Source organism: Martes martes, assembly GCF_963455335.1.
Source record: "Martes martes genome assembly, chromosome: 9".
NCBI lineage: Eukaryota > Metazoa > Chordata > Mammalia > Carnivora > Mustelidae > Martes > Martes martes.
Genome location: NC_137896.1, coordinates 102687617 through 102704792, shown reverse-complemented (window position 1 = coordinate 102704792; position 17176 = coordinate 102687617). Strand labels below are relative to the sequence as shown.

The window sequence follows — 17176 nt, the reverse complement described above, 5'->3', positions numbered from 1 at the left end:
GAAAGAGGAAGGGAGGGAGGGAGAGGAGAGGAGAGGAGAGGAAAAAGACAACACAGAACAGAAAAAATTCTGTAACTGTAACTAAATTCCTGAAATCCTGTACATGTGTATTTAAGTGAAAGGTGCTAGGGGTGGAAGGTAGCCTATGCTGGAGACAGCACAGCTCTGGGAGGGGCCTGAGTCTGGGGTTTACATACCGTAGGCAAGTCACTCAACCATGCCCAGATTCAGCTTTATGAATCCACAGAGAGGGCAAGAGAGGAAAAAAGAACACTTCCTTCCATGTGCCAAAGTCTGGCTCCCAGTTCACAGCCAGAAGCAGGCTGAGAAGTCTTGGCCTCCAGGGGAGGTCACCATGTAAACAGGAGGTGGGATAAAATACACGGAACACGGCCACACCAGCCAGAACCCAATCTTTCATGAGTGGGAGGGAGAAAGAAGGGTAAGTGATGGGGGCTGAGGGAGCACTGGCTTTGGCATCAAGGGTGAACACATGATAGATTGAGGCAGAAAACCATAATTTCCACAGGCTTCCTGGGATGGGACCACTGCTGCCTGGTCCCTCCACTTGGACCGGGAAAAGCAAGGTTTTGCCCAGTCTCCAGGAGCGCAAACTGAGATTACATGGGCCCCGCTCTACTTCCTGTGACAGGAAAGTGGAGGGAGAAGCACAGTAGGATTTCCTGGATAATGAATGCTCAGGTGGCCAGCCTTCACCACACCCTCGCTTTCCAGGGGACTCCAACTTTCCTTTCTGCCTTCCAGTGGAACTCTTGGTCTGAGACGACAGTCTTCTGAGCTCCATTCCTGGAGCTCTGAGTGGGCTCTGCTAAATGAAATGCGGAAAGGAAAAATAGATTTGAGGCTTGGCCAGACTTGGTGTGCACCATGACATCTGCAGTGTTGCCTTCTGAAAACATTCTTCCAGTAAGAACTTAAATAATGTTTTCCAGGAGCTTGGGGCTGAAGCCATCTGGTTCCTTCCACAGCCCCAGGATGCAGGGGACTTCAGACCACTCGTGTCTGTCTTTCCCAGCGGGATTTCCCATCGACTTCAGCAAAGCATCCAAGATTCTGATAACCTGGCCTTGGCCTTCGTTTTAAACGGAGTTCCTCCTTCAGGTTGGGGAGGGGAGAACTATCAATGAGGACAGGAGATTCTTGGTCCCCGTGCATGTGTGTTCTCATTCCCCACTAGCATGGCTGAGAAGGACACTCGTCCACTCAATGGAGAACTTGGTCTAAGCTTAGGCAGCCCGTCTCCCGGCCGAGCCGGTGCTGCTCTCTGAACGCCGTGGAGGAAAGGGTCCCGGACGCGGGCTGCGAAGTAAGGCAGAGCTGGAGCGGGATCGCCACTCCGCCGCCCCCCGCCGGCGACGCGCGTCTCGGGCTCCCCAGCGGGGCCAGGGGACGGTCGGGAGGGCTGCCCGTCCGGGGTGGGCTGGCGGCCGGGCACGCGTGCGGGGCACTGGCCACGCGGCCTCGGCCGCCCTGGCCCGCGAGGCCCTCCGGATGCCCGCGCTCGTCCTCGGCGTCGCGCCCGGCCTCCTCGGGGAGCCGCGCGGGTTGGGCGCGCTCCCAGGCGCATTCCTGGCCGGGCAGCCCCTCCTCCTCGGCCTCGGCCCCGGGGCTGGCGCCTCCCCGCCTCGCCGGGGCTGTCTCGTGCGGGCGGCTGCGGACGCTCGTGGCCCGCGCGCTGCGCACCTGGACCCGAGACGGCGCCCGTCGCGCTCCGGGGCTCCCGCCGCCCTCCCTGCGCCAGCCGCTGCCGGGCCGCGGCGTGGGCCGGCCCAAGGCGGTGTCTCCCCTTACCCAGCCGCGCGGTTCCCACCGGCAAGATGGTGCCCAGCTGTCCCCGCGCGCTCCTGCTGCCGCTGCTGCTGCTCCTCGCCTGCCCCGCGTCGCGGGCTTCCCAGGTCAGTGCCCTCCCGCCTCTCGCCCGTCCGGCTCGCCGGGGAGGCAACGCCAAGGACCTGGGCTCGTGGCTCGGCGCTTGGAGGCTTGGGTAGGGGGCGCGGAGCGGCTCTTGGGACCCCCCGCCTGTCACCTGAGCTGCATCGCGGGCCGGGCGCCTGGGAAGACCCGGGCTGGTCCAGCGGCGCCGTCTGGGCGACAGCCTCGGTCCGCGGGGGACAGGGCTGCGCGTGACGATCGTGGGTTGGAGGAAGGTGTCCCTGGGATGTATGAGACGCCGGGCTTTGGTGGGGCTCCCCCCTGGAGCTCCTGGTCACCCCGTGAGGGTGGAGACTGTCCCCGCCCTCCAGCTCCCAACATTCAAATTTCTAACTGAAATCTCATTCCCACCGCCGCCGATTTTAAGCGCGCGCGGAGTCGGCTAGCGGCGTTTGCGCTGCGCAGGCAGAGGCGGGCCGGGAGGTCTCTGAAGCCGTGGCATCGCGCGCTTAGGGGGCCTTCGATTTGGGACTGCATTTTCTTTCCCACCCTGAGAGCTTGCCGTTTCGTTTTTCTCTCCCTGCCGTTTGTGTTTGTTGGAGTCTCACTGGGTTTATTTATTGGACCAGATTCACTTTTTATACTAACCAGTAAGAACCGGTGGTTAAAATTGAGATAAGAATGCGGATAAAAATATATCTTCCGGGGCACCTGGGTGGCTCAGTGGGTTAAGCCCCTGCCTTTGGCTCAGGTCATGGTCTCAGGGTCCTGGGATCGAGCCCCGCATCGGCTCTTCTCAGCAAGGAGCCTGCTTCCTCCTCTTTCTCTCTCTGCCTGCCTCTCTGCCTACTTGTGATCTCTCTCTCTCTGTCAAATAAATAAATAAAATCTTTAAAAAAAATACATCTTCCGATAGGTGGAAGGTGGAACTGGAATTGCTGATTTCTGAGCCAGCAACCGCCAGACTGGCCCTGGAGGCGGGAGACCCCTCCCCTGTGGTGGGCGTGGCCCGCGGACAGAGCGCCGGTCCCCCCAACATCACCATCCACAGCGGTACCAGGGGCGGAGGCAGAAGGAAAGCCTGCACGCACTCACTGAAAGCCCGATGAGTGCCCGGTTCTTGGCTAAGCATCGTCCACGCCCTTAAATCTCAGAGCAGTGAGGTGGGGCGTACTGTCATCCCCATTTTGCAAAGGAGGGAACGGAGGCCCAAGGGGATTGTGACTTACTTAAGGTCTCACGGCCAAGGAGTAGAGAAAATTCAGTCCCTCTCCTTGGATTCTAAACCTTTCCCCCTTCCCCACCGACACTGGTTTACCGTCTAAATTCCTGAAGCAGGCGGGCACACTCACAGCCACCTAGAAGCCCCTGGGGTGCAGGAAGGAATTCCAGGCAGGGAGAACGCAGTTGAGACCGGAGGAGGTGGGTGGTGTGAGTGCAGAAGTTGGGAGTAGGGGGCGCCTGGGAGGCGCAGTTGGTGAAGGGTCCCACTCTTGATTTGGGTTCAGGTAGTGATCTTAGGGTCCTGATCTCAGAGTGATGAGATCATCCTTGGGTGGGGCACTGTGCTCAGCACGAAACTGCTTAAGGGGCTCTCCCTCTGCCCTTTCCCACTTGCATGCATGCGCTTTCTCCCTCTCTCTCAAATAAATAAATAAATAAATCTTTTTCAAAAATTAAAAAAAAAAGTGGTCAGCAGGAAGCCATTCAGCCACCAGGCAGCAGGGGCTAGTCTGAGGCCACGCGAAACCACCAACAGAGCAAGGGATCTCCCACCCACTTTGCAGAAGACAAAACAAAACAAAACACCAGGCCCAGAGGCAAAGGCCAGAAGTGTAGGGTGGGTACATCTAGCCAGAGCCCTCAGAGGGGGAGAATGGACGGGATGTGCCAGCAGATTCTGGGTCCCCGGCTCTGCCACTGGCTCTCCGGCTCTGCCACTGGCTCTCCGGGTTACCCAGACAACAGCAGAGACCCTGGCAGCTCTCAGATGTCTATGGCTGTGCAGAGGCAGAAAATGAGCCCTCTCAGGCTCTGGTCCCCAATCCCTGCCTCCCTGGGCTTTGTGAGGGGGAAAGGGAACAAAAGGGATTGTCTATAGAAGTTGATTTAAAAAGTTCTTGTGAAAGCGTCCTTCATCCAAAGTCTCAGGGGTCTCCCCGCCCAGGCCCTACCTGGGGAAGCCTGTTAGGTAAACCATAAAGAAAGCCCCAGGAACACTCTTTACTGGGCTTCTTCTCATGTCACCGGTCCTTGCTCTAATAAGCACCCCTTCGCAGAGGCCTTCCCAACCCCATGCTAAATGGGTCTCCTCCCTGCCCTTGTGTTTCCTATTTTGGTTCCATGAAAGGCTCTGGAATAGGACTGATCACATTTGTAATAGTTTCTTCTGGTGGAATTTGAATTTATTGTCTGTCTGCTCCACTACAGAGCCCCAAGGCCAGGGACCGTATCTGGGATTTTTACCCAGGGACCCCACATAGCTGGAGTTCAGCAGAATGAAGGGAGTGTGGTCATGCTGGTGCTGCTCTGAGCAGGACAGAGCTGGGCGGTCTCAGGGTAAACCTTGGCTGCACATCATGTCACCTGGGAATCTTCTAGAAATCTTGATGCCAGCCTTATCCCAGAGAATCTGATTCAGCTGGTCTGGGTTGGGGCTCAAGCATCAGTATTTTTTTCTTTGAGTGTCCCTAGTGATTTGAATCAGACAGGTGCATGAGACCCAGTGGAAACCCATCTTTCAGAGTTAAAAGCTGCAGACCTAGGAAAGGGCCAAGTTGGGGGTGGTTCAGAGGGGACAAAGAATTGGGCTCACGAGGACCTGAGGGGCCGTGGCATAGCTGGAGTTGACCTGATCTGAACACATGATGAGCCTGGGGCTCTTGAACCCAACAATTAGGCTTGCTGGCCGGTGGAGACGCAGCCCATGTTTGGAGAGTAAATGGCACTCATGGGACCATCAGCTGCCTCAGGGAGATGGGCAGAGTCCATGGCCATCCAAGCACCTCTAGCTCGAGGCAGTGGGAGTTCCTCACAGTAGCCCCCACTGGGGGTCCTCTGTTAACCAGGAAATGTGCTCACTTTGTTCCATTAGGTGCAAGCCCAGGGAAGCACGATAGGTGTGTGTTTGTGAGTCTGTGCACGTGTCTGTGTGCCAGGGCCCGTGAGTGTAACTGTGTCTGCATGAATGGGTGGTTGAGTTTGCTACGGGGTGTGTATGTGCATGCATATCTGTGGGGTATCTTTGTGTGCGTGTGTGTGTGTGTGTGTGTGTGTGTGTGTGTGTTACAGGGTAGGGGGAGGCTGCTTTCTGGAAGAGTCTGGAGCAGTAGTCTCATGGGAATGGACAGTTATCATCCCCTCTCCTGCCGTCCTCCGTGGCATTCCACTTCTCTTCCTCTTCTCAGTGCAGGTGTCCTGAGTCACTTTGCAGTGGTTTTGTGATTAGGTGGATGGGAGCAGGTGGTGGTGAGGAAGGAGGGCAGGTTGAGCAGTGTGGGGATCCCACGAGTGGGGGCCCTTTCTTAAAACTGCTGCCCACTCTGTGGCCTTCCCACTGGAAGAGAAACAGCTCTGTTGGGGAGACCAGAGAGGGAAATGTAACAACCCCCCCCCCTTCTCCTCCCCACAACAGCTCTAGGCGGGCAAGGAAGGCAGGGTCTCAGCATCCTCCTTGCCTGGGGGGTGGTTCAGAAGGCTTTCCCTTCCCCAAAACTTCTCCTTGTGAACAGATGTCACAGGGTTTCAAATTCCACCATTAGAGGTTCATTCTTTTGGTGAGCTTCTCCCATTGGCTTTTTACAGTTGAATGAAGAAAACCCCCAGTTTTTGGAACACATTGCCATGATTTGTACCATAGAACTATGTTCCATATGTGGTAACCGCCACCACAGTCAGGAGACTGCACCGCTGCCCAGAACTGATCTGTCCTTCATTGCCATAGTTTAATCTTCTCCACAATATCATACAAATGGAATCAACAAATGCATAGCCTTTTGAGCTTGGCTTTTTAAAATGTAGCATAATGCAATGAAGAGTCTTCTGTGTTGTTCCAGGTCTGCCCAGTCGTTTTACTCATAGTGTGACGGAATCAGATTCCGTGGGGTAGGCGTACCATAGTCTGCGCATTGGTTCACCCACTGAACGGAGTGGACACCTCTGGTGTCATTTCTGTTTTTTGGTGATCACGAATGAAGCTGCTATAAACATTCTCATGCAGCTTTTGTGTGTGTGAGTGAATACGAATATTCATTTCTCTCGGACAAATATCTAGGAGTGAGACTGCAGGGTCATATGGTAAATGTAAACTTCACTTTGTAAGAAACTGCCAAACTGTCTTCCATATTAGTTGCATCGTTTTACATTCCCACCAGCAATGGATAAAAAGACTCTGTCACTCTACATGCTCACCACTTAATAATGTCAGGTTGGTTGGTTGGTTTCCAGGCCATTCTGATAGGTATGCAATGGTATCTTATTATGGTTTTCATCTCCATTTCCCTAAGGACTACTAAAATTGAGAATCTTTTTTGCCTAATATTGAGAATCTCATTTGCCATGAGTGGTCTACTGGGTAAAGTGTCTGCCCCTTTAAGAAATGGATTAATTTCTTACTGTTCAGTTGTGGGTGTTCTTCATATAGTCTCATTACTAGTCTTTTTCAGGTATGTGAACCGCAGATATTTTCTCTCAGTCTGTAGCTTGTCTTAATGTCCACCCCAGAGCAAACATTTTAAATTTTGGTGAATCTAAACTGATCAATTTTTTTTATTTTTACGGATCATGCCTTTGATGTCAAGTCTGAGAACTCTTTGCCCCCACTCCAGGTCCTGAAATTTCTCTTCTGTATTTTCTTCCAATTTTTTGTATAGTTTTGCATTCTGACATTTAGATCTGTGATCAATTTGGAGTTAATGTCGCACAAAGTGAAAGTTTTATGTTGGGGATTGCTTTTTGCATATAGATTTCCAACTGTGCCAACATTGTTGAGAAGGTGGTTGAGTTGCCATTGAATTATCACCACAACTTTGACAAAAATCAGTTCGTCATGCAGGTACAGGACTATTTCTGCCAGTAACCCACTATCTTGATTACTGTAATTCTATAGTAAGATTTCAAATCAGGTAGGTTTTAAGATGTTGTTATTCTTTTCCAGAATTGTTTTAACTATTCTAGTTTCTTTGCCTTTCCATTAAAATCTTAGAATTAGCTTGTCTATTTCTTCTAGACAAGAAATTCTATTGGAATTTTGATTGGGATTACATTAATGCTATTGATCGATTAGAGGTGAATTGGCATCTTAACAATATTGGGTCTTCCAGTCTGTGGACATAATACGTCTGTCCATTTATCTAGACCTTTGATTTCTTTCCTCAACATTTAAAAAATTTTTAAAATAGGGGCGCCTGGGTGGCTCAGTGGATTAAGCCGCTGCCTTCGGCTCTGGTCATGATCTCAGGGTCCTGGGATCGAGCCCCACGTAGGGTTCTCTGCTCAGCGGGGAGCCTGCTTCCCCCTCTCTCTCTGCCTGCCTCTCTGCCTACGTGTGATCTCTTTCTCTGTCAAATAAATAAATAAAATCTTAAAATTTTTTTAAATAAATAAGCTTTGTTAGATTTCTACCTAAGTGTTTCATTTTTGGAACTCCTTTAAATGGTATTGTTTTATTAAATTTTCATTTCCAGTGGTATATTCCTTGTATATGGACAGCTAATGGATTTTTCTGTGTTGACCCTGTATCCTGTGACATTGTGGAACTCACTTATTATGGAGTTTTGTTTTTGTTGTTTTTGTAGATTCTCTCTAGGTTTTTTACATAAACGACTGTGTCACCTGTGAATATGGGCAGTTTTATCTCTTCCTTTCTAATTTATGTGCCATTGGTTTATTTATTTAGCCCTATTACACTGGCCGAAACCTCCAGTACTATGTTGAATAGGGAAGTGAACATCCTTGCCTTGTTCTAGAACTTAGGGAGAAAACATTCAGTTTTGGGGGGGTTGTTGGGTTTTTTTTACATTAAGTGTAGGTTTTTTGTAGATGCCATTTGGTAAGTTAAGATTTCTTTCAAAACATAATCTGGCAGAGTATTATGAATGAATGTTGAATTTTGTCACGTGCTTTTTTTCTGCTTAAATTGATATGATCCAGTGGGTTTTCCTCAGTTTGTTAAAAAGGTGGATGAGCTTGGTTGATTTTCTATTTTGAAACCAGCCTTGCAGTTCCAGATAATCCTAACGGGTTGTGGCTTTATTTCTCTATTTATATATATATTTCTCTGTATTCCTCGTATTTCTGGATTGCATTTGCTAGTATTTTGTGAGAAGTTTTGCCTATTTTCCTGAGGGACATCGGTATAGAGTAGGGGTCTGCACACTGTGGCCCTGTGGCCACATCCAGCCCACCCCCCCACCGCTGATCAAATCTGGCCACACCCATGCATTTACATATTTCTGCAGCTGCTTTTTGCTATACAATTGCAGACTTGAGAGGTTGCAACAGAAGCCATATGGGCTTCAAAAAAGGAAATATGTACTCCTCAGCCCTCTGCAGATAACGTTTGCTGACCCCTGGTCCCGTCTTTGCAGGGTCCTGTTACCAGGGTAGTGCTGGCTTCATAAAATGAGCGAAGTGTTCCCTTGTCTTCTGTTTTCTGGAAGAGATTGTGTAGGATTTGTCAGTTCTTGAAATGTTTGGTAGAATTTACCAATGAAATCATGTGGGCCTGGAGACTTCTTTTCTGGAAGATTTTGCACTATGAATTCAATTTCTTTGACAGATACAGAACTGCTTGGGTTAGCTTTCTTCTTTGGGTGAGTTTTGGTAGTTTGTGGCTTTCAAAACATTGATCTGTAGTCCTCTCTCTCTTGAGACAACTGCTTCTGAATGCCCTGGAGATTACTCCACATTCTAAACAGCCAGTCTCCTGTAATGACAGATAGATACTCTGTTCTATTGTTCACACAGAGCCCAATAGTCTACTAGGATTAATGCTCTTTCTTGTGCAACTCTGTGGTTGTCCTGAAGTCCCCCAGCCCCCCTTTGCCTCAGTCAAATACATAAGCACAGTGGTCTCTAGCTCTTTCCTATTCCACGCTCTGTTCGGGCTGCATTCCCTTGGAGCCTGTATTCCCCAGTCCCGCTGACCCTAACTTTGGCTGCCTGCTCTACTGAGCTGGAGTCTATGTTTTATAGATCATACCTCTTCCTCGTTCTTGGCTTCCTCCCTTGTTTTTTTGAACGCATCCCCAGGAAAATGATGTTTTAATTTGCAATCGTTAGGCATTCCCAGACCACTTTCCTACTGCAGCTATTACCATTTTTCCACACCGACCCTTTAAAGCAGTCAGCAGTAGCACCGCTATCCCCAGGCTGTGCATGGGGGTCTTGAGGCGCCCCGGAAAGTGGCCGCGGAATCCTCTCGTGGGGAGCACGGCCACGGGCAGGAAGAAGTTAGGGGAGGACGGCTGCCCCACCCACTCTCCCCTCCTGACTGAGTCCAGGAAGGGGGGATCCGAGGCGGAGTCCTTGGTCTGCGATGAATGACATGAGAGGTGAAAGGGGGAAAACCCGAGGAGCTTGTCTGTCCCCAGCAGAGCGGGGACAGCTCATCCCGGTCAGCGGCGCTGCTGCTTCGGGTCCATCGCCGGGCCCTGCCCCGCGTCTAGGCTGACAGGGCTCGTTGGTCACTTCAGAGCTCAGAGTGAAAGGACACCACGACTGACGAGGGGTGTCTGCAGGGATGCATGGGGATGGGCTGAAGCGACAGGCACACGTGAAGCCATCCAGATTCCCCACTTTTTGAGAGTTTGCATGGGGTCACTTCACTTTTAGGGAGGACCTCCATGAGGACCCGTTCCTGCTCTCCGAAGGAAATCCCAAGAGGATTTTCGCTTTTATGAAAAAAGGCGCAAAGCAAAAATAGCGATCCGCGTTAGTTTTGCAGCGAGCGGGTAAAGCCGCGGCCGCACCGCGAGCGGCGAGAGTGGCGCCACCCAGCGCCTCCCCCGGAAACTGCACTCAGCCTTCTCAGCGTCCGGCAGCCAAATCCGGTCTGGGAGCATCTGTGCTTTGGGGAAACTCAAATAAATTTCCATATAAATTAATGGTAGTTGCATCTTTGCTTTACGCCACTTTGGCTTACAAAAAGGTTTCCGAGGAACGCTCCACTTTCAGATACAGGGGGTGGAGGGGTGGGGGTGAACGACCCAGATTTCACAAAACAAGTATTTGGTGCCTCCAGAAGCCCAGGTGCCAGGATCAAAACAGACAGGGACCCTGTTTTGGGTTTTGAAAGAGCTGTCCTGGATCTGGATTCTGCAGCCCAGTGGGGCAAGTGGAGCTGGGCGGCAAGTGGAGCTGGGCTCAGCTGGGCTGTTCTGCTGCTCTGCTCCAGACTCGGCCCCTCGGGGCTGGGACCCTCCTTCATCTGTGGGCAGCTGCCAGGTTAGCTGGGGCCGGTTGGTCTCGGGTGGCTCGTGGGTTGCATCTCGGCTCTGCCCACACAGCCTCTCTTCCTCCAGCAGGCTAGCCTGGCCTTTTCCCATGGTGTGGTGGTAGAGGGTTAAAGCTGAGCACAATGCACGAGCCTTCTAGAGACCATGTTCTAAAATGAATCTGGCCTGGGTCCCCTGGGTGGCTCAGTCGGTTAAGTGTCAGGTCATGATCTCAGGGTCCTGGCATTGAGCCCTACCTCTGGCTCCCTGCTCAGCGGGGTGTCTCCTTCTCCCTCTGCCCTTCCTCGTGCTCTCTTTCTCTGTCTCTAAATAAATAAATAAATAAATAAATAAATAAATAAAATCTTAAAAAAAAATGAACCTGAGATTTGGGGGTTACCCAGGTATGGTGAAGGAATGGGTGAAACAGGGTAAAGGGGCTAACCAAGTTGGGGTTGGCTAGTTTTGACTAATTTTAGGGGATAGTGGTGCAGGCCTGCCTGTACTTGCCTGATGCCTGAACCTGGGGCTCTTTGGTGGGGGGCTGCGAGAGATGGGGAGGCTGAGGGGGTGTTAGTGCCTCACACAGGCAAGAGCCAGATAAAGTAGGGGAATGGTTCTGGACTGGTTGGCTGTGCTGGGGGGTGGGTGCAGGGTGTTGGGGGTTTGCTGCCTCTAGGAGTGTGCTAGCCCTGAGAGGGGCAGTCCGGGCCAAGTCGGCAAGGCCCCAGATGTCAAAACATGAGATACAGAAACTAGACAATACGGCTAATCCAGATCCAGCCTTGGAGCTGGTCTTTCGCTCCCACTAATTCTGTTGGCCAAGGCAAGTCACAAGCAAGTCACAAGGCCAGCGTAGATCCAGGAGGCGAGAAAACAGATTTCCACCTCTTTTTAAAAACGATTTTTTATTTATTTATGAGAGAGAGAGAACATGAGCAAGAGAATGAGAGAGAGCACAAACAGGACAGAGGGACCAAGGGAGAGGCAGGCTCCCCGAAGAGCAGGGGGCCTAACATGGGGCTCCATCCCAAGACCCCGGGATAGTGACCCACTCTGAAGGCAGACGTTTAAATGACCATGGAGTCACCAAGGTGCCCAGATTTCCATCTTTATGGGGCAAGCCGCACAGTCTCCTTGCAGATGATGGGGATGGCTGGAGCGGGAGTGGGGGGCGGACTGTGGCTGTTTCTGCCAACTTTCCCACAGAGGGACCCAGAGATGTACTCCAGGCAAAGGCGTGCAGTCAGGGTGAGGACAGGGGACAGAGAGGCCTTCCTGGCACCTTGGGCCTTCTCCAGCAATTTCATTCTCTCTCTGGCACCTTCAGGAATGGGCTTCAAGTCCTATCTAGGATAGTCCTGATTACAGAGAAGAATGGAGGCCCCTTCACTCCCCATGGGTAGTTTTTGGAACCCCACCTTGGGTAGTGGGTATTGACAGTGTGGACAGCGAGGACTGGGATGTGGCCCGCCAGGGAAGGACGGTGTGACCCAGCCACACAGTGCTTTCTTGGGTCACCCAGAGTCTCTCAGCTGGGAACCGCTGCCCTGACAGGCCCATTCACACCGGAGGAGCAATCGTGTTTGACACCACACCGGATTCCAGGCAGACCAAACCATCTTGGTCTGCACAGCTGCTCCCCGCACTGTCTGGACACCAGCCCTCCCTCCATGACCACCAGCCCTGCCTCCCAGCCAGCTGCCCGTGCTCCCGAAGTCTCCAGACTGTTGACAGAAACCTGAGTGTGCTGGTCATTCCCTTGATCTGCAGGGACAGTGGCGGGACTGCTGGACGGCTGCCAACCTTCTCAAGGCTTGTGCAGCCCAAAGGGACCTGGGGACATCAGGGAAGCCTCCCTGGGCAGGTAGAACTTTCTACATCCATTCAAATCCCCCACCAGAGTCTTCCATGCTTTTCAGTAACTGCCTAGGACCTAAAATTAGGCCACTACATTTCCATGAAAGAAAAAACAAGTCCCTGTACTTTGACAGGATCCAGGATCAACATCTACCCACTCCAGTAAATAAAAGCTATACCTCGGGCGCCTGGGTGGCTCAGCGGCTTAAAGCCTCTGCCTTCGGCTCAGGTCATGATCCCAGGGTCCTGGGATCGAGCCCCACATCGGGCTCTCTGCTCACCAGGGAGCCTGCTTCCTCCTTTCTCTCTCTCTGCCCTCCTCTCTGCCTACTTGTGATCTCTGTCTGTCAAATAAATAAATAAAATCTTAAAAAAAAAAAAAGCTATACCTCAAGGAAGTAATCATTTCTTTTCCTTGTGTGCGGGAAAATGTGGGCCCCTCTGGCAGTCTGGGCACCCGAATCTCCCTTGGGAGGAGGCTAAATGGGAAGCAAGGCCCAAGCCACTCATGCTGGGGTTGGGTTTCCACGTAAGATGGAGACACAACAACTGTGCACGTCAAAGCCTGGGGAGGGCTGGGGAAAGGGTAGCAGCAACTCTAGGCACCCTAAAGTCCCCAAGCTGGGTGTTGGCCCCCCTGCGGCCTTTTGGATCGGCCAGGGACTCAGACATTTCTCTTTACCCAGAGATTAATGTACCTCTAGACCCTCAACAGAAGGGGAGGCATCCTGCAAGCCCCGGAGGAACCCTTCCCTCTGTGCACCCGGGCTGTGTCCCCCATCTCTGCAGGAGGGGCTGGGGTCAAAGAGCATCAGCTGTAACTGGGCACACGGCCCAGGGAGCTGAGGGCATAGATGCTTCCCAGCTTCTCTGAAGAAAGGGAAAGCACCACAGAGTTCAGGGCAGGGAGGAGTGTCTGTAGTATCAGAGAAAAAAAGAAACAAAGAAAAACTGCTTCCAAAGAAGTGGCAGTCATTTACACTGTAGTGAGAAAACATACAAGCAAGTGAGAATCCGCGGAACATGTTGGTATCACCTCAGGGGCTCCTGTGATTTGGGCCTTTTGTCTGATTGCATGATTCAAGATTTTACCCTCCCAGAAGGAAGCTAACACGTAAGATACTGTGCTCATTCCACAACTATGTCCTGAGAACCCATTCTGCTGCCGGGCCCAGTGTTGTTCCGGCCTGGGGAGGCTGCAGGGCCCCAGGCACTATAGCAAGTGGAAAAGACTCACAGTACCTGATCGGTGTCTTGGCTCCCACTCTTCCTGGCTGAGTGCCCTGGGGCAAGTTTCTGCTTTTAATGAATCCGTTTCCTCCTATGAACACTGAGGGTAAGAGACACACACACATCTCAGAGGACTGTAGTAATGAGAAAACGCCATTCAGAGAACGTGTTCGCTGTAAGTGCTCAGTATGTGGTAGGGGAGGGGAAGCCGAGGAGGACACAGGCCCTGCTATCATGGGGCTTAGCAAGCAGGGAGAGGAAAACAAGATAAAACTGAAAAGTATCCAAAGTCAGACAACTGAATTGGGGCGCTGTTTTGAAGGAAGATCAGGAGGCCACTGAACACTGAGCAGGCAGGTACTCTCTGAGAGGGGACTTCTCAGGGAGAGTGGAAGGACAGGACCCGACTTCTGAGGACCAGGGGCAGATTTTCTGAGCAGAGCAGTGCAGATGCCCTGAGGTAGAAACGAGCTTGCTGAGGCATGTGGAGAGACTCAGAGGAGGTCCAAATACCGGAGTTCGGTGGACGGAGCGGGGTGCTCGATCTGGGCACAGCTGGCAGTGGCTGGGCTTGATCAGGTCTGTAGACAGAGTAATAGTCCCCAAAGAGGTCTATATTCTCATCCCTGAAACCTGTAAACCTGACCTTGATTTTAGCTCAGTGAGATCCATGTTGGACTTCTGACCTACAGAACTGTGAGAGAATAAATTCCAGTTGTTTTAAGCTGTTAAGTTTTTTATTATTATTAACATATAATGTATTATTTGCTTCAGAGTTACAGCTCTGTGAATCATCAGTCTTACACAATTCACAGTGCTCACCACAGCACATACCCTCCCCAATGTCCATCCCCCAGCCACCCCATCCCTCCCTTGTTTCCTGAGATTAAGAATCACTTATGGTTTGTCTCCCTCTCTGGTTTCATCTTGTTCATTTTCCCCTCCCTTCCCCTATGATCCTCTGTCTTGTTTCTCAAATTCCTCATATCACTGAAATCATATGATAATTGTCTTTCTCTGATTGGTTTATTTCACTCAGCATAATACCCTCTAGTTCCATCCACGTCGTTGCAAATGGCAAGATTTCATGATTTCAAGATTTCAAGATTGCAAATGGCAAGATTGATGGCTGCATAATATTCCATCATATATATGTGCGTGTGTGTGTGTGTGTGTGTGTATAGGCATACATATATATATGCCACATCTTCTTCAAGATTTCAAGATTTCAAGATTGCAAATGGCAAGATTGATGGCTGCATAATATTCCATCATATATGTGTGTGTGTGTGTGTGTGTGTGTGTGTGTATATAGGCATACATATATATATGCCACATCTTCTTTATGCATTCCTCTGTTGATGGACATCTAGGTTCTTTCCATAGTTTGGCTGTTGTGGACATTGCTGCTATAAACACTCGGGTGCATATGCCTCTTCAGATCACTACATTTGTATCTTTAGGGTAAATACCCAGTAGTGTGATCTCGGGTCATAGGGTAGCTCTATTTTCAACTTTTTGAGGAATCTCCATGCTGTTTTCCAGAGTGGCTGCACTGGCATGCATTCCCACCAACAGTGTAGGAGGGTTCCCCTTTCTCCACATTCTCGCCAACATCTGTCATTTCCTGACTTGTTAATTTTAGCCATTCTGACTGGTGTGAGGTGGTATCTTATTGTGGTCTTGGTTTGTCTTTCCTTGATGCCGAGTGATGTTGGGCACTTTTTCATGTGTCTGTTGGCCATTTGGATGTCTTCTCTGCAGAAATGTCTCTTCATGTCCTCTGCCCATTTCTTGATTGGATTATTTGTTCTTTGGGTATTGAGTTTGATAAGTTCTAGATTTTAGATACTAGGCCTTTATCTGGTATGTCATTTGCAAATATCTTCTCCCATTCTGTCAGTTGTCTTTTGGTTTGTTGACTGTTTCCTTTGCTGTGCAATAAGCTGTCAAGTTTATGCTGACTTGTTACAGCAGGTAGGGAAGGAATACAGTCTTGTCAGCTCCATGGTCAGGAGCTGGCCTCATTCCCGTAGGTGGGGAGCCATTGGCGGGGTTTAAGCAAGGAAGTGATGCAATCTGGCTCTGATCTCTGACCTTGGGAAGCATGGATCATAGGGGGGAGGGTGAGGACACGGGGAGAGCAGGTGGGACACATGCTGTGGGCCAGTGCAGGATCATTTCAGTGTCGCCGGTGCCTACCCACCCAGAAACACCTGGAACTGTTCAGTGGAGAGTGTAGAAAGATCCAGAAGCATAGCACATCTTTTATTTAGCCTTCACCCTCCATCCTGGCTAGTTATCACTCCAAGAGTGATGACTCCCAAGACTCCGAACCTCCCGCCATGTCCAAGCTCAAAGCAGCCATTTTATCCATGCCATTAGCTTTGCCCAGGCTGCCTGCTGGAATCAGGCCCTCCCTCAGCTCTGCCCTCTCTCCTCTCTCTCTTCAGAGTCAACCGCAGGAGACACAGTTTTCCAGTAAAACCCAGATGCAATTTTCATAAATCTTGGGTCGTGTGGGAACATGCACACCCATGTGTGCCACACACAGAAGCAACCAACAAGCCCGTGTGAACGTTCCTGGAAGGGTCCGTGTGTGCACACTTTCCGAATGCTTTCCGAATGGCCATCCAGAGGCAGCGTGACTCCCAAGGCAGCCATGCCATCCACCCCTGGGGGTCCCTTAGCCTCACTTTCTCTAGCTGTAAAATGGAGATAACGTCGCCCGCCTGCTGGGGCTGCAAGGAGAACTAATGGAAATAAAGAGGGTTCTGTCTCCTATAGCAGTGCCTGACATGAAGTAGGGGATAAGGTAAATACCTGTGGAATCGTGACTACAGAATGAATGAATTGTGCACTATATTAAATTTGGCACAACATGCCCCATTTCTGAGGCTCTGAGGTCCCCACCTTGTGGCGAGAGGTGAGGGGAGGGCCTGTGTACCAGGTGGGCTCCAGCAGGAAGACCGTGGCTAGTTGTGCAACACGGCTGTGTGTGTGTGTGTGTGTGTGTGTACTTGTGGTCACGCACGGGCCATGGGTATGTGTGTGTGTGTGTGTGTGAACTGAGCCCCCCGCTGGGCTGGGCGTCGTGTTTTCTAAAGATAATGCCGATGCTGGTAAGGTTCAACCAGGTCTGCAGGTGAAGGTTGGCGACTGGACAAAATTTAGCTGGGCAGCAAGCCGGTGGAAGAGTAAGGTGGATCTGGGTAGTGAGATGCACACGACTGTCCCGGGCTCACACTCAGTTCACGCCTTCACTCCTCAGTTCATTCGTTTGCTGGGTCATCTAGCGTGTCAGATCCTAGGCTCAGTGACACGGATTCCCAGTTATCTCTAGCTTGTTTTCTGCTCTCAAGGGGGGCCAATTGGCCAGGGAAGAGGTGGGCTGGGAGTGTGTGCAGAAGGCTGCCATCAGGGCCAGCAGGGGGCGCTGTAAGCCGAGAGGCGTCAGGAGATGGAAAGAGGTGGCTCTGCGTGGACCTCTCTAAGGCAGACCCAGCCACCCCATCCCGTCAGGGTCTGGGGAAAGCATGCTGGGGTTTGGATCCTGGACGTGTCACCGTGGCCTGTAATGTAGGTATAATAACTTGCCCACATCCTGACTTTGTCGTGAGCATCTAATGAGTTACCGGCATGAGGTATGGTGACAGTCCTTTCTCCGGGCTCCCTCTGTTGTCATCTCTCCCGTGGTCATTATAAAAAATCCACAAGAAGGGGGGTTGGGGTGTAAATAGAGAGTGAGGGACAGCCAA

The 17176-nt window shown here is 51.2% G+C and overlaps 1 protein-coding gene across 1 annotated transcript in view; it reads left to right on the top strand.

Moving 5' to 3' along the window:
- Positions 1-1838: 1838 nt before the first annotated feature.
- Positions 1839-17176, top strand: part of FBLN7 (fibulin 7) — a gene marked incomplete at its 5' end in the record, with an annotated part of 46147 nt that continues 30809 nt past the window's right edge. The window contains one exon of the mRNA XM_080813952.1: positions 1839-1916. Coding sequence (XP_080670078.1) covers positions 1839-1916 — 78 coding nt within the window. The remainder of the gene's footprint in view (positions 1917-17176) is intronic.